This window comes from Colossoma macropomum, unplaced genomic scaffold (genome assembly GCF_904425465.1).
Source record: "Colossoma macropomum unplaced genomic scaffold, Colossoma_macropomum, whole genome shotgun sequence".
Classification (NCBI taxonomy): Eukaryota; Metazoa; Chordata; class Actinopteri; order Characiformes; family Serrasalmidae; genus Colossoma; species Colossoma macropomum.
The window spans coordinates 22511122-22534727 of NW_023494809.1; the positions used below are offsets into that span (position 1 = coordinate 22511122).

General features: G+C 37.6%; 2 protein-coding genes across 5 annotated transcripts in view; one reads left to right on the forward strand and one right to left on the reverse strand.

The window, feature by feature from the left end:
- Positions 1-5668: 5668 nt before the first annotated feature.
- cops5 (COP9 signalosome subunit 5) lies at positions 5669-10891 on the reverse strand. 3 transcript variants are annotated; one of them, XM_036558770.1, is made up of 9 exons: positions 10789-10890; positions 10527-10697; positions 10009-10243; positions 8639-8767; positions 8160-8225; positions 7797-7882; positions 7525-7636; positions 6614-6762; positions 5669-5913 (listed from the first exon to the last, which is right to left on the reverse strand). In XM_036558770.1, exons 2-9 carry the CDS (start codon positions 10661-10663, stop codon positions 5823-5825), a joined length of 1005 nt encoding a protein of 334 aa, XP_036414663.1. In that variant the 5' UTR covers positions 10664-10697; positions 10789-10890; the 3' UTR covers positions 5669-5822. The 3 variants fall into 3 exon arrangements, with proteins under 3 accessions (XP_036414663.1, XP_036414664.1, XP_036414662.1); XM_036558771.1 differs by having other exon boundaries at positions 10802-10885; XM_036558769.1 differs by having other exon boundaries at positions 10527-10891.
- A 2829-nt stretch (positions 10892-13720) lies between these two features.
- Positions 13721-23606, forward strand: part of pign (phosphatidylinositol glycan anchor biosynthesis, class N) — a 35100-nt gene continuing 25214 nt past the window's right edge. The window contains exons 1-8 of one of the 2 annotated variants that reach the window (XM_036558601.1): positions 13721-13783; positions 16045-16276; positions 17349-17470; positions 17658-17756; positions 17862-17968; positions 21457-21581; positions 21884-22014; positions 23357-23476. In XM_036558601.1, the coding sequence (XP_036414494.1) occupies positions 16050-16276; positions 17349-17470; positions 17658-17756; positions 17862-17968; positions 21457-21581; positions 21884-22014; positions 23357-23476 (931 nt within the window). In that variant the 5' untranslated portion in view covers positions 13721-13783; positions 16045-16049. Of the gene's footprint in view, positions 13916-16044; positions 16277-17348; positions 17471-17657; positions 17757-17861; positions 17969-21456; positions 21582-21883; positions 22015-23356; positions 23477-23606 lie in introns of both variants that reach the window. The other variant, XM_036558600.1, reaches the window with a different exon arrangement.

A 23606-nucleotide genomic window follows, 5' to 3' on the forward strand; every position in this document is an offset into this window, starting at 1 on the left:
TAAGGAAATTCTTCAGGCCTCTTGGAAAAGCCTCCTAGGTCGATTTTTGGGAATGGTGTAAGAATCCAATCTAACAGTCCACTTACAGTCCAATCACTTACTGTCCAGTCCAATCACAGTGCACTTTAATTTATAAATACTCATACGGAAATCTGATATACACTCTCCAAGCACTTTATTAGAAACACCTCCTTGTATTTACATTCATTGCCCATTTCATCAGCTCCACTTACCTTATAAGTGCAATTTGTAATTCTACAATTACAGACTGTAGTCCATCTGTTTCTCTGCATACATTGTTAGCCCCCTTTCACCCTGTTCTTCAATAGTCAGGACCACCACAGAGCAGGTATTATTTGAGTGGTGGATCATTCTAAGCACTGCAGTGACACTGACGTGGTGGTGGCGTGTTAGTGTGTATTACGCTGGTATGAGTGGATCAGACACAGCACGGCTGCTGGAGTACAGACTATTGAAGAACAGGGTAAAAGGGGGATAACAACAGTATGTAGAGAAACAGATGGACTACAGTCTGTAATTGTAGAACTACAAATTGCAGTTACACAGTAAGTGGAGCTGATTAAATGGACAATGTGTGTTCAGGTGTTTCAGCCACACCCATTGCTAACAGGTATAACAGACAAGGAGGTGTTTCTAATAAAATGATCAGTGAGTATATGGCGAGATATAGATTTCAGATATATGGTATATTTTAGTACTTATGGATTTTACTTTTATCCACATATTTGTCACATATGGACATACATGTGACATATATGCCAACTTATTTGAAATGGGCCATTTTCAAATATTTCAGCTATGTATATCATGTACATATTTATAAAACGATAACATTATACATATATGGATGGCATATATTACTCATATATACAAGCTTTGTGTTATATAAGGTTTTTATGCACCTTCTTTAATTGTTTCTTTCACGTTTCCTAATGAAGTAAAAGTTTGTAGAATAATAAATAAATAAATAAAGTAAAATGTGAAATAAATGAAAGTATTGTTCCCAGACACATTTAAACGACTTCATATTTAAAAGCGCACAGATAACATGGTAACAATTATAACTGTACTGGGATGTGTTCACCCACCTAGCAAACATATACAGTATACAGACAAAAGAACTGGCACACCCCTCCTAATTACTAAGTTCAGGTGTTTCAGCCACACTCATTGCTAACAGATGGATAAAATTAAGTATATAGCCATGCAATCTTTTTAGATGAACACTGGTAGTAGAATGGATCATACTGATGAGCTCAGTGACTTTAAACATGGCACTGTCATAGGATGTGACCTCTGCCACAAGTCAGTTTATGAAATTTCTGTCCTGCTAGATCTGCCCCTGTCAACAGTAAGTGCTATTATTGTGAAATGAAAGTGTCTAGGAGCAACAACATCTTAGCCACGTAGTGGTAGACCATGCAAACTCACATGCCGCCACTGGACTCTGGAGCAGTGGAAACATATTCTGTAGAATGATGAATCACGCTTCTCTCTCTGGCAGTCTGATGGACGAGTCTGGGCTTGGCGATTGCCATGAGAACATTGCCTGCCTGACTGCATTATGCCAAGTATAAAGTTTGGTGGAGGAGGGATGATGCTATGGGGTTGTTTTTCTGGGGTTGGCCTAGAACCCTTAGTTCCAGTGAAGGAAAATCTTAATGCTTCAGCATAACCAAGACGTTTTGGACAAATCTATGCATCCAATGTTGTGGGAACAGTTTGGGAAAGGTCCTAATGTTAAAATAAATAGTAATAACAGTTCACTGTTGATATCAAGTAGGTTTAAAAACTTCATTGTAATGGGATCCAGAAGCATAATTCACAATTTAATTGGGGGTGTATTACAAACTTTGACAGACATTAACTGACTTAGTGCATTAGATTATTATTCCAGTCAATGTTGCAGGAAAGACAAGAAAACATTTCCAGTGCATGCGAAGGGTCATTATTTTATCCTAAATTAACCTGCTTAACATAAACGTTTGGCTATTTATAGAGATGTGAAATGGTTTGACACAAATGTAGCCATTTTATTTATTATCCAAAATTACTTATGAACCACCACAAGGTTTTATATGTAATGTTGATAAGGGCAAAATAGTGATAAATCTAAAAGAAAAAAAATTTAAATTCTGCATGTGTCTCTCCACTATGATTGTATTTTAAAGGAATGTGTTTTAGGTCAGCTGAATTGCAAATGCTAAATTGCCCTTGGGTGTGAGTGTGTGTGTGAATGTATCTGTCTCTGTGTCTGCCCTGTGATGGAGTGGCAGCCTGTCCAGGGCGTATCCTGCCTTCTGCCCAATGACCGCTGGGATAGGCTCCAGCACCCACCGCGACCCAGGAGGACAAGTGTGTGTGTGTGTGTTTTAGGTCAAAATCTTCTCTCAAAATGACCATAAAACAATATCTTAGACATCAAGCATGTCATCATTTTCTGTGAGTTTTTAGATTTTTATGCTTTTAGAGTCATTAAACACGTCTGGTTCCTATCACTACCACTGTGAACAGTTTTGACTCGGCAAGGTTGTCAAGAATGGAGCATTTCACATCGAACCATTCCGAATGACTTTGTTTACAGTTTAACCATTTAATTATGTAGAAAATTTGAAATATGGGTAGAATTCTGCTTTAATGAAGTACTATTGAAGTATGAAGTATTATCCACATTTTTTTGGCTGCTTAAGCCTACAAAACCAGTTACTGTTTATTTACTGTACATTTCAAAATCACAAAGGTTGAAATAAGGCTAATAATAATAAGCATTCCACCTCTACTTTCATAACTTGTCAACTTCAAGATTATTTAGCAGGGGGAAGAAGTTGAATACAGATGGTAAAATCTTTCACTTTCTCACTGAAAGTAGCAGAAATGTATATTTTACTTGTATCAGAATGTATGAAAAAGCAAGGCAATGTAGTGGAAAGTCACACCAGTTGAAACTATCAGCTCTAAACTTGGGGCTACCCCTGGCCTAGGCCTAGACAATGTGCAAAGGTATTTACCTTCTGTAATCAGAGCTTATGTTTATCAGCCTCAGCATTTGGGCCTTTCTTTCTTTCTTTCTTTCTTTCTTTCTCTCTCTCTCTCTCATAGAGAGCTCAGATTGCATTCTGTAATAATGCATATCATTCCTAATGGTAGCATGGGGGGGAGTCGATGCAGTGACCCGTGTGTTGTTATATAACGTCAAGGAATGAGCTTCCTGAGCCTGAGTGACTCGCCTCCATTTATGCATGCAGAGCACTTGGCAGGGAGGAAATGTGGCTCTAGTGGGAGGAGTCCTCCCCCCCTTTTGAGGCTTTCCTTCAGGGCACCCGGCGTGTTTGAGCCCCTTGCTACCATGCTTGTGGAGAATATTCCCCGATCCAAAGTAAACATCGGCACCACAAAAAATCTGAGGACCTATGCAGGGTCATTTGTCCCACAGGCTGCAGTCTAATAGGCCCCTGGTGATAAATAGCCATTCTTGATTAGTTATACTTATCAGTCTGATGTGCTCTCTGAATTGCTTTTTTTATCAGCATTCAACCCCTCTATTTATTATTCTTCTATATTTGCTTTGAATTCTGCAAATGAAGTAGAATTCCACCAGTAATTTAAGGAGGCCTTCGTTAATGGAAAACACACCAGTAAATGTGGTTAATATACTTGGCGGCTGTCAGTTCATTTGTGTAAAATGTAATACGCTTTGCTTTTTAAACGGGTTAGCCCTCATTTACATCCGTCCTCTTTTTTCCTCTTTTAGCGAAGCATAAAAATACTCATGTGGTGATGATCATAAGCCTCATTTGTGAGTCCAATGAGTAACATTGCGGAACATTTGCATGATGATTTTCAACGACTGTGATTTAGATTAATTTAGTTTAAAGGCACAATAAGTAAAGTTTCCAACAAAAACATGTTTAAAGTTTAGGAGAAATGCACATTAGCTAATGTTAGCATTGTGTGGCTATCTAAAGTTTCAAAGCTTGATGTAAAGCAAGAAAATGCCTTTGTTCTCCCTGAGATCAGACATAATAGATTATTTTCTGCTCATGTGATTCACAGTGAACAAATAACGTGTGAGTGATACTCTTGTGCCATAACTTGTAAACAACATAACAGAGAAATTTTACTTATTATTGAAAACTATTCCCAACAAATACAGGATATATATATATATATATATATATTTTTTTTTTTCTCCAATTACCAGTTTCTGGCAGCAGTATGTCAAAATTTTGACTTCGCATTTCAAAATATTGACTTATTTTTTCAAATTATTCACTTAATAAGTCAAAATAATGACTACACTGAAAGAATGTCTTATTCACTACCATAAAATATAACTTTATTAAAATATTGACTTACTGTGTCAACATATTGATGTTGAAATAATGACTTACTTTCTTGTGAAGATGACACTAATTTCCAGAATACTTTCTTGTAATTTAATAGCTCATTATTTTGACAAAGTATCTCAAAAAAAGTCAATATTTTGAGAAAATAAGTAACTCTTTCGAGATATTAAGTCAATATTTGGTGAAAACAAGACACTGTTTTGAAATACTAAGTCAATGTTTTGACATACTGCTGCCAGAAAGAGGAAAGTAGAAAAAATTACATTTATTTTTTTCTCCTCTACCTGGCTGGAACAGGCTTTCCCAACTAAATTTAGTATGAAAAGAAAAAATGTCATAGAACTTGTACTGGTTTAAAGTGATGAAATTTTGTGAACTGATACTTTGGATGAACATCTAACAATACCCATTTGATTATATGTAATTCTCATACTTTTATTCACAATCAAATTTTGATTTTTTAAATTAGTTCTTTTTAAATAGACTTAAAATCATAATTTTCATTTTAAATGAATAAAAGGATAATGAAAGGATGATGAAAGAAAAATGAAAAGATAAATTTAATGATAAAGCTCATTTTTAGCCATATGGCGTGAAAAATGTCTTCAGATTTGTGAGCAGACAAGCTCAGAGAGCATGTGAACCCAAGGAAACGTAAAATTTCATTAACAGACATTAATGTGTTAAAACATCATTCTCTAAATAACGGCATGGAGGGAAAAAATCATTAACGGGGAAAGGTGCCAGAGCTGTTGTCCGTAAGAAAATACAGGCTCGCAGAGTGTCTGCAGCGACAGAGAGCAGACGCGCTGGCTGAATGGACTCCAGTGTGTCGGGCTTCTGTTTCTGTGATGCATCACTGACGCACCATAGACGTCCAGCTCAAAATCCTGAAGGATTGTGTACCAAGTAAAGACAACCTGCCCTGAGCTGTCCTGACTGAGACATTTTGAACAGGGCAGCTCGTGTTTATCTTTGGGCCAACGCAGCCACTACGGTTTGTTATTCCATTATGTAATGCTATGACTGGTCAGAATGTAAATGACTGCTCGATGGGTTTTGTTGTAGAGCAGCGTGATCATGGTCTTTGTTAATGTGTTAAAATCATGCATTACAGTGAACCCAAAGGAGAATTATACGTTGGCATTGTCCAGAGTGAATGGAAATACATTTATCATACTCTATAGAGTGTTGAGTCACAAAGTCATGCGCTGCGGCTTCAACTAGATTGATGCCAATTTTTCTGAATTGAATTTTACCTCAGTTAACTAAGATAAGATACAACCTTAATACAACAAAAATGATGAACTCAAAAAGCTCAATAAGATTTATTCATCTATTAACAGGTGAAATCAACATCAGGGTGCATACAGTTTCAAATCAGAATTCCAAAGCTGAGCATACATAACATCACACATTTTTAAGGGCTACCTCATTTCTTTTTTATTTTTTTATCTAGTTGGCAGAGGTGTTGACTTGGTTGAAGAGTTTATCCTTAATGACTTGGGACATCAAGCCATGAATGGCTTCAATAGTTGTTTTGCAGCTGAAAAAGCAAGAAGAATAACATGTTATATGTCAGAATTCCAATAAAAAACAATCAAATGACAAATTTAAAATTTGCAATTTTAGTCGGCTAATATGATCATATATCCATAAAGGCAAGTAAAATAAGTGGGATATGATCCCTTGCGCAGTCAGGCTGATAATAGACTAGCCCTCCCTCATCTTCAATACAGTGACAGACAGACAACCCTGCTATCCTACAAAACTACAATATTTTAAATTAAATAAAATTCTGTTTTAAATCTTAGGGTCTATAATCAGCTAAAAATACATACATTTTTTAAATTATGAATGCTATTAAGATATGCTATTTAAAAAGGATAAAGAATAAATTTTCCTGCAAATTTTAGTGCACAATTTCTATTTCTTTCATATATATATATATGAAATCCATTTCGTCCATTTGAAAATGCCTGTTGCCCTTTACATTTTGGGTAAATTTCAAGGTGAATGGACCAAAAGAAACGGTCCAAAATAATTTGGAAAAAGTCTGGTTCCATTGACTTACATTAAAAGTAAAGTAGGTTTGAATAATAAACACATGCTATAAAATCTAACTTTGAGATGCATCAAGGAAGAATTTTTCAAATTAATAGGAGGCAAAATTCTGATGTTACATAGAGTCACTGTAACAGCATTTTACAACCCACAAGCAATATTATTGCATGCTTTTGTTTTACCTGTCTCGTGTAGCTTTGGCCAGTTTGTCCTCAGACTTTCTATCGTGCGTGTCCAAGCCTAGCATGAAGCTGCCTCTGCCCAGCTGAGCCTCCGCCTGCTCCAGCTTCTCTGACAGGTCAAACACCTGCCCCGTGGTATAATCCGCATTCTAAATAGAGAAGATCCATTAACCGGAGCACTCCCCTCTACGCAGACCCGCTTCATGCACAATTTCCCCACAATGAGTGAGCTTTGACGACACGCCTTTTCACCACTGTTGTGAAATTCAGAAATTTGTTACAAAACATGTCCAGTTGTTAAGCCTCGAATTGTTTGCTAGAGCCCCCCAGAAGAGGCACAAAGTTTGCCGAAGGTGAGGCAGCGCGCTCGCTGCGTAAGGATTAACTGGTAAAAAGAGGCTCAGTGACAAAAGGCTTCAGACAGTGGTGACAGTATAATTGTTAACAAGTTCTTCTCCAGCGAAGCAAGCCGAACTTGACAACTAGTCAATTTATTATGGTTCAGCAGCTCAGATGCCGCTGTCTAGATAGTCTGTTGAACGCGTTAAGCAAAGCTCAAGACAGAACGCTGGAGCCAACCATGTCAGTTTGGCTTTCAGTCCTTTTAAATAAATGGAATACCTCGCTGTACCACCACAGCATCTACACGTCCTGCTCTGGAGCATTCTTTACCAGGCTTAGATTTATCAAGGCAGTCTCATAAAATGGCATTTTCAGTTGCCAAAAATTTGGCAGAACAGTAAGAGAGTTCCAATCAGCTACAAAGACATATTACAAAACTAAAATAACTCAACTAAACACTCTACAAAATAACTATTAAACTTAAATTACATACGAAGTTTTACACACAAGGTTAAAAATGAGCAGAAAAAACTACAGTATAAAATTAAATGATGAGAATCAATACTCACTGTCAGAAGACTTGATGAGCTCAGTGTATTAACCCAGTATTTATTCCAGAGGAGCTCGAGTAATTTGCGGTCCAGAGAAGACTTGAAATAAGTCACCTCTAGTGCGTAGTACCTAATCAAAACAATTTTTAACATAATGTGCATTGATAAGACAAAAATCTTTGTATTTGTATACAGAATTAATATTTAAATGCAATTCACTTGAACTAAAAATTATTTTCATAAATTAGACAAAATATATTTGACTTATTTGCAATTACTGGGAGACTTACTGTTTGCAGTGCACTCCAAAGTCTTCAATTTTATTGAGGGGTATTGTCTGGTATTCTGATGGACCCTCATCTGGCGGTTTGTATCCCTGAATCACAAAAAATGTTTCATTTTTTTACTTAATTGACTTATTTAGCCAATAAGAGGCAAGCAGTAGTCTTTTTGAAGGGAGCCCTGGTCAACACGCCTGCAGCATTTACTGTGCATACTTATGACTATAATGATCGATGAATAAAAACTTAAATAATAAAATAATTAAATTAAATACATTAATTTTGAATGATGTACGATGGCAGCACATTGTGTTAAATAGATTAAAAGATCCTAAAAAAAATTTTTTCTCAAAGAAAAAATAACTGTCCTACCTTCGGATATGTCCTGAAAGCACCAAGATTCACTTTTCCTGCAGATATGGTTCGTGTAGGATCAATCTGTTATGAAAAGCAAAGTTATGAATACCATATAATAAGAAAAAGAGAGCTTCAGTAAGACAGCCACGCTTAAAGGCAAACATAACAGAGCCGATGAATAACAAATTTATGAACTGCATGCCTAATTATTATTTGCCCTTAGCACTAGTTCTACAATACCACTGAAGTGTAAATAACATACTGTATACTGTTACAAAGGCAACAGCCATTAATCAGACACCACTACAAATGTCACTTAGACCATTTGTATTCCAGGGTCGGTCATGGATCGCTGAGACTGCTCCGGTGAAATTCGCCCGTTTTGCCTTTTTTTCCTTCCATATATATTGATGGAAATGGGATCATGTACAGAATGTGCAGAATTAACCAACAGAACGTAAGCATGAAATTGGATATTTTCCTATTGCACTTACCACAACTGCCACGAAGGGTTCCTGAAACTGTTGGTTGAGCATCTGAGTGCTGACATCAATACCTGAGAGCCAGCAGCCGTAACCGGGGTGACTGTGGTACCATCCGATGGCGTTCTCTAACCGGCCCACCTACACCAACCAGAAAGGGCAAATCTCAGACATACATATCAATACTGGCAAATTCAGAACTAACTGAGGCTACTGTTAGATCTAAAAGAATTATATTTAACCACACATAAATATGCTCCACACCATCAGAGCATTTAAAAAATTCCAGTGCTTTACGTTTACTCTTTAGTACTTTCTGACTACTGACTGTCTGAGGTGAAGAACAGCTGTGTAAAGCCAGACTGATATGAAACTTTTGAGGCTAAACTGTGAGACCAATACTGATTTTAATACTAATACTATTTTTTTATTTGTAATTTGTTTTAAATTTATACCCTGATAATTTTAAAATTTCCAACAGAATAGAGGCAGTGGTGCCATGACACACACACAAAACAACAACACTCTAATTATCTGCAATCTCATTGGTCAGGTCCTAATATAGATGACACAAAATATGAGCGTTTACCTACAATGCGTGGGGATTATTGTAAGAACTGACTCAAAATGCACAACACTGATGAAACGGTCAAGAGTCATATGCATGTAATAAACAGACTAACTGATCTGACCTACTGTCATATTAATAAATACACTGCTATCAATGTGAAAGACCACCTGTAACAAGGTGAGTTAAATGGGAATTACACTAGTTTTTCAAAACCTTGGCATAGTTCAAGGGTCAAGATGAAAACAAAGTCCTTCAGAGTGGTTTGGTTTGAAGTGTTTCATTGTAGAGACACTTACCAACTTGGATTTCTTTACAGTGGTCATTATAGGAACCAGGAGTTGCAATGTTTACAGTGCAAATATAATAATTTTATTTACTATCCAAAGCCACCAGTGAACCTACAAAAGTCTTCTGAATATTTGAATATAATAATGATGACAGTAAAATAGAGGTAAATCTAGAAAAAACATGAGTTTTATTCTGGACTATTTTGCCTCACAACATCCTGCATGTATCTCTCCGCCATGAGTGTATTAGAAAAAGTTTTAAGCCGAAAGACTGCCACAAAACTATCTTAAAACAATGTCTCAGACATCAGCAGCGTAAACATAACCATTTATTTTTGTAATGTTCTGTGAGGGAGCTTTACAGGCAATAAACTCTTCAGACGTCTGGTTCCCATCAGAACTGCTGTGAACATTTCTGGCTCGAGCATTTCACACCCAACCACACTGAATGACTTTGTTTACATCTTAACTACTGACCTATGCAGAGATTTTGAAAAGTCCCCTTTAAAATGTGTGCTACCTACCTGTTTGGCATTCTCTATGTAAGCAGCCATGTACTCGTAGGCTGCAGCCTGAGCATTGACTCGAGTCTCGGTGCCCTCCACGGGCAAGGCAAAGCTGTCCATGATCATCATGGTCTCTCCATCCACCTTCCCCAGCATCAGCCCCATCACCTCCAGGTTCCCCCCAGAACGGGCGTGCATCACCATCTTCAGCAGAGCCAAGGCTGAAATCTTGCAGTATTTAAAGTAATGGTGGCTGTAAAGAAGAGAATAAAACATGTCAGCTTCCTTATTACACTTACATACACAACAGAGTAAAGAAACGACGCTGAAGTTTCCTATTCGCCCGCATCTCGTTCGAATTTTCCGTTCCACCTTAAACGGAGCTGCAGTTAACAGTTACAGGCTAGCACATGTAACTGAAGTATGCGTGACTCCTGTATTATTTAAGGTGGAACGGGGAAATTCACTAAGAAGCTAACTTCAGCATCGCTCTCATTTTTAGCTCTTATGGTAATGCAGTGTACACGACTGCTTACTCTTTTGTCCATGGTTTGGCAGCAAGGATTTCTTGTTGTTGCTTTTTGTCGTATTTGTAGATTTCATCAATACTCTGAACTTCTTGAATGCTGTTGGAGAGCTCCCAGGTCTTCTGAGCTATGCTACTCCCGGCCATAGCTACAACCAACCACGATAAACAGACTCAGACCCTGTACAGTTCACCAAAACAGCAGATCAGCTACGACACTGACAAAACTGAACTGTAGCTCAGACAGCTGACGATCATGAAGTAACACTGACTTTACAAACATACACAAGCCGAGGGTTTGGCTAGCAAGACGCTAGCTGATATTGTTGCTGTGTCTTCTGTGGCAAATGGCCGTTGCGAGCAGGGTTGCCAAATGTAGCCTACAAATTCCCCCTTTTCAGCATCTCCAGCTTCCAGCAGTTTTCCCCCCTCCATTCGTGTAACGTTAATCCACCTGTGTTTTCCTTATCTGGGGCAATTTCACAAAGCTGGATTTCCAGGTAAAGCTGTAAAACGGCAGTTAAAAGTCAGGAATATTTAATAATTCAGGTTTTTTCTATTTTTGTCAGGTGGACTTACCTTTTGGCCTAAGTGGCAAACTTGGAATTCGTGCTTGTTGGGATACCTCCCTGATTCGCCTTTATTTTTCCTTGCATACATATTTTATATTTTATATCTTATATTCCATTCTATACTGCAGGCATGTAGCAGCACATAACCTCAAACGATTATTTTGACGCATGTTACTCTTCAGTGTGTACCTTTCCAAGTGGATAAGCAAATTTGTAAGATAATTTACCTAATAAGGGTTTGTACAACATGCAAAATGTACAAGAAAGACTTTGTTCAGTTTCTTATTTAGGAACCAGTTACTTTCAACCTTGCGAGATGTAACTATTGTACAGTAAATATAATAAAATAAAATGAAATGCCAGAAAGAAAATATCAGACAACTATTTATTCTCTTGATCACAGCCTTTTTGAACAGCAAGACGAATTAACAGAAAAGGAGAATGTGAAGTTTCACCCCCTTTTTTTATTGAGGTTTTTCCCCAATATGGCAACCCGACGAACCAGGTGTATATGGCGCCACCAGCTGTTTATGAATGGAAATTCACTGGATTAAAATAATAACAATAATAATAAAAATGCCACAAGGTCTAGTTCTAGTAAACGCATACGTAGCTGGATATGTATCCATAATTATATTTATTGTCTGATTATATTGTTACCAAAAATGTATTATCTGATGTTGTTTATTATCCTCAAAATTCCGCACTTCCACATTTCCGCTTGTGTGAAGCCAGTATCCAAAATTTCAAAGTAAAAGTCACTATAAGACATGATTTATGAGAAAAGAAAAACAAAACAAATTTACTCACGAACTCACGAAGTTAAAAAAATAAATAAATAAAAAATTGAAACCATTCTAATAAAGTAAGCAGTGTTGCTAATGGTTCTTCAAAGGTTCTTTAGTAAAGGAAATGGTTCTATTTAGAAATATGAGTTCTATATGGTCCCCTATCATGTTTAAATGGTTCTTTGCATGGTAAAATGGTTCTATAAGATTGATGAAAAATGTGTTGTACATGGTTCTCTATAGAACTTTTGTTCTGTTTTTGTTCCATATAGGGTTCTACCGCTACAAGCTTGACATCATAACAATAGTAGAACCATTTTCTCCATACATATTCCATCAATCTGAAGAACCATTTCACCATGCGAAAAACCATTTAAGCATGAAATGGTTCTATGCAGAACTAATGGTTCTATAGAGAATCGTACATTTTACAAAAGAACTCTTGAAGAACCACCTTTTTAAGAGTGTATATTTACTGTCCAGACTGTTGAATGTCCTTTCCCATCACTCCAAGTAGACCTTCTCTTTAATAGTTTGATCGCATAAAGAAGTGTCTCATTGAAAAACATTACACGGTATAGAACTTCTTCTCCTAACTGTTGTGGGATTCTGAGAAGTGTTTCTCGTGTGTGATGCTGTTTTGGACCGGATCACTGATAAAACTCAGCTCTGTGATTTCACTTCAAACAATACTTGGAAAATCAGTGAGTTCCCTCTCTGTACAGAGACAGGACTTGCCCTTATTCGGTTCTTTTATTTCTGCAGACAAACAAACAAACAAAATGTGTCTTTGTGATTTTGATTGCTCAGAAAATATAAGAATTGTAATCAGAAGTGAGTGAAGAATAAATTATAACCAGTATCACATTTTACAGTCATTACGAGCAAGATGCTCAGTATATTTGCACAGAAAAAAGTTATTACCGCTTTATTTAAAAACTTTGTAAATATATTTACATATTTACAGAGTGGAACATACATAAGTAATTGTTTTTTGGTACCATATGTAAATAGTATTTAGAAAGATTTGTACTTTACTGGAGTATTTCTGAAACTGTATGCTTTTATTTAGTTACATTTCCAAGAGAAAAACATATTGTTTATAATACTGCTTACATTTTCTTTTAATATTTTAAAGTACAAATCACAAAGACTTGGATTTTTCTATTTTTCTCTTGTCGATCAGTCAAGTCCTCGAGTATTTGAATTTTTTTATTCATATCAGTTTAAAATGATACTGTCCAAAACTATGCTAACTTGTCTTTGTGGGAGTAGTACTGCTGAAAAACACCACCAGAAAAAACAAAGATCTGTTTAAACATTTACTTTTTACTTTTGATTACCTGAATATGTTTAGGTTTAGATACTTTTTCACTCAAGTATATTTTTGGACTCATATTTCCACTTTAAATTAGCTTTTACAAAATTCTCTTTTTTGACTTAAGTATCGTTTCTCAGTGATGAGATACATTTTTTTTTATTTTACAACATATACATTACATTCACATACATCACATTCACAAGATTTAAAAATTAGACAACAAAATTCAAAATATTTTCGCTTGCCCGTGTTTTAGTTTGTCAAAGGGCGCCATCTAGTGGTTGGCTTTTGTAACTGCTTTTCGGTAAAACGGTGTGAGATAAATTACTGGCAGCTTAATTGCTCCAAATAATACATCGGATTAGAATATATGTCCAAATTTTAATGTAAGCGTGTGATATTCGGTCTGTGTATATGTATATCTACACAAACGTCATCGCACAAAGAGTCGTACAAAGAGCGGCACTCTGCCTCCATCGGTCGAGATAAAAACTGCATTACCCATAAGCCTCTGAGCGAAGTTCACAAGTCATCGAGGAAGTGGGGAGCAAACCCTCTCATTGAAGCAGCTTAGGCTACTTAGCCGGTAAATAAAGTTACTAAGTCATTCTCTCGCTTTTTCTCTCAAGTCTTAAAGTATGTGGCCATACGCTCGATATATCTGAAGTATGGCAACAAGTATGAAACGTTTCCATGTGGCTTTAATAGTACCGCTAAGGTAAGACTGCTGCTTCTCGTTCAGCCATAGAAAATCAACCTGTTGTGCAGGTTGTGCTGGGTATACAGTTGTGCAATGATTGACCAGTGATACATTTCTTAATTTCACAAATTTTAAAACCTTAGTGCTTTTAAAGTTGTTTTTGGATATTAGTCAGTCACTTCTTAACTGAAGTTTCAGATGTTTTACACAGATCAAGCTGGCCAAGCACAGCTAGCAGGCAATATTTTTCTCAGCACATGGCAAGCTGTTGTAGATTAAAGGGCCGATATCGTGGAAAACAGAAATGGGATATAATGCACTGAATGGCCACAAGTACAGCCCTTTGCAGCTACAACAACCTCCAGTCTTCTGGGAAGGCTTTCCACAATACAGCGTGTCCCCAAAAAAATTGACATCATTTGAGATGTGAATATCTGAGTAACTACAGGTCCCAGGCAAAGTAAATTAAATAGGCTTCATGTTGAACAATACAAGATTTATGTATCAAAATTCAAACAAGAAATTCAGAGGGATGTAGATTTCGCACAAATGTTTCTCGAACCTGATTGACGACATCTTCTGATACTGGTGGTCATCCAGATCCCTTTGTCCTGCACAGACAGCCTTCCTCTTTGAATTTTTTGTGCCATGTCCAAATCTGCTTTCCAGTTGGTGCATTTTTATTGAATTTTCTCGAAAATGCACGCTGCACATTCTTGTTTGACTGTGTTCGAGCATATTCTAACACACAAAATGCCTTTTCATTTCTAGTGAACGCCATTCTTCAACCTGAAAAAAAAACATTAAAAATTAAACTTGGTTAGTTTTTACACATTTTGTTAAAATCCGAGATCATTTGAGGGAGAATTGGCTGTTATTAGACTATGAAATGATGTCAATTTTTTGGGACACCCTGTATTTTGGAGTGTGTCTGTGGGAATTTGTGCCCATTCAATCAAAAGAATATTTGTGAGGTAAGGCAGTGATGGTGGTTGAGAAGGCCTGGGTCGTAATCAATGTTCGACTCATCCCAAAGGCGCTCAGTGGGGTTGTGGTCAGGGCTCTGTGCAGGCCACTGGAGTTCCTCCACACCAAACTCTCCAAACCATGTCTTTATAGACTGCTTTGTGAACAGGGGCACTGTCACACTGGAACAGGAAAGGGCCTTCCCCAAACTGTTACCACAACGTTGGAGCATCTTATTGTCTAAAATGTCTTTGTGTGCTGTATCCTTAACATCACCCTTCACTGGAACTAATGGGCCCAAACCCTGAAAAACAGCCCCAGACCTTTATCCCTCCTTCACCAAACTTTACTGTTGGCACTATGCATTCCTGTTGGTAGGGTTCTCCTGGCACCTGCCAAACCCAGATTTGTCCATCAGACTGTCAGTTATTGATGCATGATTCATCACTAACATTCATCCACTGCTCAAGAGTCCAGTAGCGGTGTGCTTTAAACTCACGTCAGCTGACGCTTGGCATTGTGCATTTTGATCTTAGGCTTGTGTGCAGCTGCTCAGCCATGGAAGCCTATTTCATGAAACTCCTGACATGCAGTTTTTTCGCTGATGTTGCTTCCAGATGCAGTTTGGAACTCTGTAGTGAGTGCAGCAACAGCAGATAGGTGCTGCGCGATTCGCACTTGGCAGTCCCACTCTGTGCATTTGCAAGGTCTACTGCTTGCACAGTTGAGGTGTTGTTGCTCCTAACCACTTTCATTTCACAGAAATAGCACATCCAGTTGATAGGGGAAGATATAGCAGGACAGGAATTTCACAAGCAGACTTGTGGTAAAGGTGGTCTTTCATTTTTAGTGTGACTCTAAAAATGAGCTCTTCAGTGTTACTCCTTTGTTTGTACATGGAGATTGCAAGGCTATGTGCTTCATTTTATCCACCTTTTAGCGATGGATGTGGCTGAAACACCTGAACTCAGTAATTAGTAGGGCTGTCCACGTACTTTTGGCCATATAGTGTGTGTGAACACTATCACTATTTTCACAATGTAGCATTCACTCCCCAGTCAAAATATGATCACTAAGCTGCATAAACAGCCCGTTTTGAGTTGTTTTTGTCATGTCACTGTTAAGGGCCAGTCAGTACTGGGCTGTTGAATGCTGTCCTACTCTATTTTCATATTTTACAGGCAAGATGAATATGATCACATTCTTTCTCGTTGGACTTCTGGTCCATGTGGTCTTCTTCATCTCTATCTTTGACATCTATTTCACATCACCTTTGGTCCACGGGATGACACCCCAGCATGTCCCTCTGCCCCCTCCAGCCAAGCGCCTGGTGCTCTTTGTGGCAGACGGCCTAAGAGCTGATAGCCTCTTTAAGCCGGACATCAATGGAACCTCCAGGGCACCTTATATAAGGTACTGACCACAGCTAATCTTCGAATGTCCTGACCAAGAGGATTGGATATGTTAGTCTCACAATTATACACCCTACTGTTTTTGAGAACGTCCTGCTTTTTGAAGTGCACGTATTGTTTTGAAAGAGCTTTTTATACTTCCGTTCAAAAGTTAGCAATCACTTGTCATGTTAATAATTACTGTTGTTTTATTTCATAATAGCTTGTACAGTGTAGATTGATATATTTAAAACTTTACACCATCAATTTTTTATGTTTTTATTAAGTAGATGGTATTAACTGGCATGTATTATGTATTATTTATTTGCCTCAATATTTGATTACCACTATCATTCCAGACCTGGATCTGGATTTTACTTCATACTCGATCTTATACAGCTTTCTTCTTTACTTTAGAATTATATATACCTCTGTTCGTCATTCTGGACATGTAACATTTCATTATGAATACAATGTGCACAATAAAATGTAACAGAAACGTAAAACATGGATAGTATCTTACAGTGACATAGAAAATAGTCATTTAAAAGTATTTAGAAAAATCAAATTTACACAGTTTTCCATATACCCCAGATATGATCGATCAGAGACAAGTTTGGTGTCCAGATTGGAGCTACAAGGCTAACATTGCTAACAAACACTAGAAGTCTGTAGGCACTCAAATCTTTTAGACACGTCTAAAATGCCAGTCCCAGTGTTCAGCTATAGGGTGAAGTTTTCTTCATTTTTATAACTCGTACTGTGTCCTAAACCACATCTACAACTCTCACTCTGCACCACCTTAATAAGAGTTGGATGCAGTTTGAGAGCATTGAGAGGAGTTTGGGAATGATTTTACATTAAAAAAAGTTTCGGTGACTATTGACTTCTAGTGTTTACTAGCAACATTAGCCTTGTAGCTCCAGCACTAAACTAAAGAAGTAAAATTTAGACACCAAACATGTCTTGTTTGATTGACTGCAGCTGGGGCAAATGGAAAATATGTAAATTAGATTCTTCTGTGAACCATTCTTTTAAATGACCACTCAGTGTTACACATTGCTTTGTCATCATTGTTTGTTGCCATTCATTAGGAGTATAATTAAGGAGAGAGGGACGTGGGGGGTTTCGCACACACGAGTGCCTACGGAGTCTCGTCCAGGACATGTGGCTCTAATAGCAGGCTTTTACGAGGATGTTAGTGCTGTGGCCAAAGGTAGTAGTATTATTTTATTGTGTTACATATAAAATCTAACAGAAAATTTATTTTGTTATTTTTACCTTTGCCACCTGTATTTACTCACTGGTCACTGTGTTTCTGTCAGTGTTAGCTACTATCAAGAGCTTTAAAAAGTAATTTTGATTCTAAATTGTGAATCTTATTGTGATTTATTTATGTACAGGGTGGAAGGAGAATCCGGTGGAGTTTGACTCTGTGTTTAATGAAAGCAGGCACACCTGGTGTTGGGGAAGCCCTGATATTCTGCCCATGTTTGCTAAAGGTAAAGCCGTAGTTGTACCACATAATCCTACTATGTCGTCTGCAGTGAAGCGAGCAGCTCTGTCTGACATCACTTTGGTTCTCTGGAACTTCCTGTGTGTTCTAGGAGCCACTGGAGATCATGTGTACACTTACACTTATCCAGCTGCAATGGAAGACTTTGCCTCCACTGATGCCTCCAAACTGGACACCTGGGTCTTTGATGAAGTGAAGGTGCAAGATTTAGTTTCTTTTTGCTGTGCTATTAATATGTAATTACATGTTTAATTACATAGTAATTATGTAATTACATATTGAATTACCCAGATTCATTACTTGTACATTTGATTTACATTCAGTATTGAGAGATTTGTATCTACACTTCTGACTGTTTCCTGCTTGTTTCAATGTTTTAGGGGGCTAAAAATTCTGATAACGAAAATATCGGCTGATGTAGTTTTATATTTATATTATAGATTTTAATTTATGCTCCAGTAGTTTTACTAAAACAGCTTTACTGACTGTTAAACTTAAATAAATCACAGAAACTAAAGGTTAAGAAATTCTTTGCAGTTTTGAAGTCCACGACCTGAACATATTTCTGAGCTGACTCGGCTACATCATTTGAAATAATCTGTACAGAAAAACACTAAAGCTAAAGTTCTGAGAGCTGAGACTGATCACAGTACACTCTGCTAGTGCACAGTTAAACACCTTTCTGTGAACTGTATAAGGACTAGTTTTACAGTAAACTGCATGCATTTCATGGTTAGATGACTATATAATATGTCCTAGTTTATCTGTTTCCAGTAAAGTATTTTAGAATCCCTGAAAGATTGTGCAGAGGCTGTTACTGTTTAATGAAGTTCATTTAAGAGACAAAACTGAGTGAAAATTATGAGTAGATCGCTTAATTAATAATGTAATTTTAGTGAGACCTGCTGCCCATCAGCTTACAGTTTACGTTAATTAGTGTGACCCTCTACAGACAGTAAACACATTCACAGCCTTCAGACTGTATATTTTCACTGATATCAGTTTAGAACATTTACACCATTAAAATCAGCAGCAACATCAGCAACTTACCCAGCTTTGATTTCACTGTAATATATTTCACCAGTAATCATGCTGATCACTTCATACAGAATCAGACATTATTACTGCATTAGACAGTTAAACAGCTACACAGCCTCTCACAGTTAAAGATGAACACCAAGCCAGAGAGAGAGCGACACAGACAGACAGACAGACAGAGAGAGAGAGAGAGAGAGAGAGAGGAAGGGAGAAAGGGAGAAAGGGAGAGAGAGAGAGAGAGAGAGAGAAAGCAAGAGAGAGAGAGAGAAAGGAAGGAAGAGATAGACAGAGGAAGAGAGAAAGGAAGAGAGAGAGAGAGAGAGAGAGGAAGAGAGAAAGCGAGAGAGAGAGGAAGGAAGAGAGAGACAGAAAGAGAGAGGAAAAGAGATGGAGAGAGAGAGAGAGGAAGAGAGAAAGAGAGAGAGAGAGGAAGAGAGAAAGAGAGAGAGAGAGGAAGAGAGAAAGCGAGAGAGAGAGGAAGAGAGAAAGCGAGAGAGAGAGGAAGAGAGAAAGCGAGAGAGAGAGGAAGGAAGAGAGAGAGAGAAAGCGAGAGAGAGAGGAAGGAAGAGAGAGACAGAAAGAGAGAGGAAGAGAGAAAGCAAGAGAGAGAGAGACAGAGGAAGAGAGAGAGAGAGACAGAGAGTAAAAAAAGATCAAAGATTAAAGATCAAAAAAGATCTCTAAATTTCTGGATGCACCTGAAGACGAGTCCCAGAGAAACGCTGCAGTTTAAGGTGCTACAGACCCAAGAACTGAACCCTGAGAAAAGTTCCCTCAGTCAGCTGGTTCTGAGGCTTACTAACCCACTAACAGCTGCTAACACACAGCAGCCTCGCTCCAGCACTGCTTTACAGCCCAGACTAAACATCAATCACGCCATCAGAAACAGTAAGAATGATTATCTGGAACATTGGGGTAAAGAAATTAACACTCAGAGTAAATTAAAATGCTGTCAGGCCCTAAAAACAGAATATGAATTGGAAGAGTATCTCCTGACTGTCAGAGATACAAAGCAGAGACAGATCCTGACCAAGTACAGACTCAGTGACCACAGCCTGGCCATAGAACGGGGCAGGTATAAAAAAGTCCTGGCTGCCCAGAGAGGAGAGGCGGTGTGGTCACACACAGGTGAGGTCAAGACAGAGATGCACTTTCTTCTTCACTGTGAAAAATACAAACAAACAAGGGAAATTTACACAAACAAATTCAATAAATTAATCCCAAATTTTGAAAAATGTACAGAATTGGAGAAATTACGAATATTCCTTGGAGAGGGGCCCACAGCCCCCCTGGCTGCTAAATATGTAACAATATGCCACCATCTGAGAGACAGTGGGTAACAATAATAATAATACTCTAATATTGTGATTATAATAATTATGGTTATTATTTATGTTGGTTCTTTTATCTTATTCTGTTTTCGTTCACCTGTTAACTAAAGTAGCTGACACCGTAATAAAATAGATTTCCAGTGTAATAAACAGAATCATTAGAAAAGAAAGAAGAAACCCGTATACATGGTACCTGTTTAGCTCGGATCGGCTAATGCTAGCTCGGCTAATGCTGCCTCAGTCGAGTCGAGCTGCGAAAGCGGATCTCAGCAGGTTTCGTGTTTGGCCGCTAATAAAAACGCTGTTTTCTTTAGTTCATGTTAAATGAATACAGATGACCGTTTGGTCGCGGTCTGTTTCTCATGTGTGCTGGTTCAGTTCTCCTCTGTCTCATCTCTGTAGTGTTTTTCCTGCCGGAGCTGCTGTTTTTGTGTTTTGGTGACTTTTCTAAATTTAACCGCGCTTCGTTCTTATCAGTTTCTGAGCTGATGCGCTCATAATTCATTTTTACTCTGTAACGTTATGAAAATTAAAGTAGCGAAGTAAAAGTATTTCATTAAAAATTAACTCAAGTAAGAGTAAAAGTACTGTGATTTAATTTTACTCAAAAAAGTACCATTACAGGGAAAACTGTACTCAATTACAGTAATGAGAGTAAATGTAATTTGTTACTTACAACTCTGTGTATATATATATATAATATATATATATATATATATATATATATATATAATGTGTGTGTGTGTGTGTGTGTGTGTGTGTGTGTGTGTTGTATTATATTTTTAATGTATTTATGTATTTCTGCGTGTTATGTGGTTACAATTAACCTCTGGGGTAGATTTTCATATATAGCAGAGATGTTTAGGTAGCTTGTATTAAAAATGTTACTAATCTTGAAGAAATCATTTGAAAATTATTCAGCAAAAAACAAAATGTGTTAATTTGTGCCCCACTCTCCCCTCTGTCAGTTGGACCCTGGTTTCAATGAGCCATGAGTGAGAAACAATTTGTGTGGAACTACACTGTGCTTTTGTTGTCATAGGAGATAATTAATTAAGACTTTTAAGGTTACCATGACTGGTACTGATGGACTACACCATTTTTTTTTGTCTGTCTGTAGACCTGATTAGACTGTCCTATATTTATCAAACTCTGTGAAGTATGAGTGCTGATCTGGGGTCAGTTTGTCCTCTTCCATTACATTATGGTGAAAGCACTGGGTTTGGATGGGAGGAGTTGCTATGAAAAGTTGGTGAATATAGAACAAAAGATACATAAGAGTCAGTATAAATGTTAGATGTTGTCTTTTTTGTCTAGGCCTTCATGAACTCTTCCAGAGGGAATCAAACTCTGCTGTCTAAACTACATGAAGAAAAAAATGTGTTTTTCCTTCATCTACTGGGACTAGACACTAACGGACACGCCCACCGACCCATGTCAAAGTAAACAAAATAAATCCTTTTGATTTTGATTATTCAGACATTATGATGGTAGAAATCAGAGAAGAGAAACAAACATGAGAGTGAGATGTAGCTCACTCTGACTGTAGTGTAACCTCATAATTATTAAAGTACGTTACATGTGAAAGTAGTAGTGGAAAACTGGTGGTGTTTTATTTTCAGAAATGTGGATTGACCACTGTATCGGTCAGTATGAAGGGGACTCTTCGAAGGAACCTAACATCACCATAAGTCTGCTACAAAGCTGCACATATTTTTATGAGATTTTCTTTCTCTTTTACCAGGGAGTATTTAGATAACATTGGCCTGGTTGATGAGGGCGTGGCAGAGATGGTCTCTGTGTTTGAGGAGTTCTATGGTCATGATGGAAAGACTGCATATGTTTTCACTGCTGACCATGGCATGACAAACTGGGGTAAGATCTCTGATCTTGTCATGCATACAGGAAACATGGTTCACGATTAGAAATATAAATTATTGCAGGGTGATATTTTTGGAATAGATCATGTCAGATTAGATTTAATTTAGTATTAAATTTAGCAACCTTGCTGCTGGTCTTTAGTTACATTCAGAGCAAAGAGGTGGAGGTGTGACAACTATTTATAATCGCCCACCCCTAATTCTTCAGTGACATGATATTAAGGTGAGCTATTCGTCAGCTTCTTGTTCAGAGTTTCCTGTTTCATCTTAAATGACGCCTGAGGCCATTTGAGGTGCAACAAGAAATTTACCTAGCTGACTACCGAGACGTCAGCATACTACTATCGACTTTATATGTTTGTTATGAAGAAAAGGACCATAATACTTTAAAAAGACATTGAACTATAACAAAACAATGGCTATCATGGTTGGTATAGTGTAGTGGGTAACACCTCTGCCTTCTACACTGTAGACTGGGGTTCAATCCCCCACCTGGGGCTGCACACTACACAAATAAGAGTCCTTGGGCAAGACTCCTAACACTGCCGTTGCCTACCTGTGTAAAAATGCTCAAATTGTAAGTCGCTCTGGATAAGAGCGTCTGCCAAATGCCATAAATGTAAAATGTATCATGGTTTTTAAACAGAAAATACTCATATTGTGGGTTTCTTTGGTCACTTGCACAGCCATGTTGCCATTTTTTCATTTTTTCTCAGAACACTCCGTTTGGAGTGAGCCTTGGAAAAATCTCTGTTTGGAGGGTCATGAATCCCTAACACTTCAGGACACCCTGCCCTAGGCATGAACACTTAAAACAAAGGGGCAAGGCGTAAGTGGTAGGGGCAAGGGGTGAAATGGGATTGGGCCTAAATCTCTGTCCTTGCAATAATTCAGTTATGATTCTTTTGGAAACTGTTCAGTCAATTTAATTTGGTTATTTGGTACAATTCTGAATTAATACACTCGATACCCAAATGTGACTGGAGGAACTATTTACACAGTAGTGAAACAATACAACAGTATTTTTGCATGTGAAAGTAGCCCAAGAATTGTATTTTAAGCTAAATTGAGTGCATACTTCATTGAATATGATTATATGTCTGATCTCTCTAAATGAATGCTGTTGAGTTGCCATGTTGCCATGATGTACTGGTGCATTTTTACATCATTTTACACCAAATCATTTTTCATACCATACAGTAACAAAGTAGTTCTACATGCCTGCTGATTTATTTTTTTTTAATTTGCAGAATTGCATTTGTTTAATAGCAGCTTCTGCTGTACTGATGCATAGAAATAGAGGAGCTTGTACTCAAATATATTGGCTGTGTGCTTAGGGTCTCATGGAGCTAGCCATCCCTCAGAGACCCTCACTCCTCTGGTGGCATGGGGGGCCGGACTTCAGACAGCACAGAGAGCTTCCACTGCACAGAACTATGATGATAACTACCTGAAAGGTGGGTTTAATAAACATAACCACTCCTGGTCAATACAGCAATGGTTTACAATGTCTTATTTACACAGTTTTGCTTTAGTTCAAACATAGTTGATCAGCCAAGACGTGTTTTTCTTTTTTAGTTTTGCACT

What these genes read in the sequence shown, in the direction of transcription:
- cops5 (XM_036558769.1), bottom strand. Translation starts at nt 10,663, where the DNA reads ATGGCCGGGAGTAGCATAGCTCAGAAGACCTGGGAGCTCTCCAACAGC. An exon ending in AACCCTTCGTGGCAGTTGTG is followed by an intron (nt 8,226 to 8,638) that starts GTAAGTGCAATA and finishes TTTTCATAACAG; the next exon opens with ATTGATCCTACACGAACCAT. An exon ending in GCTCATCAAGTCTTCTGACA is followed by an intron (nt 6,763 to 7,524) that starts GTGAGTATTGAT and finishes TTCTCTATTTAG; the next exon opens with AATGCGGATTATACCACGGG.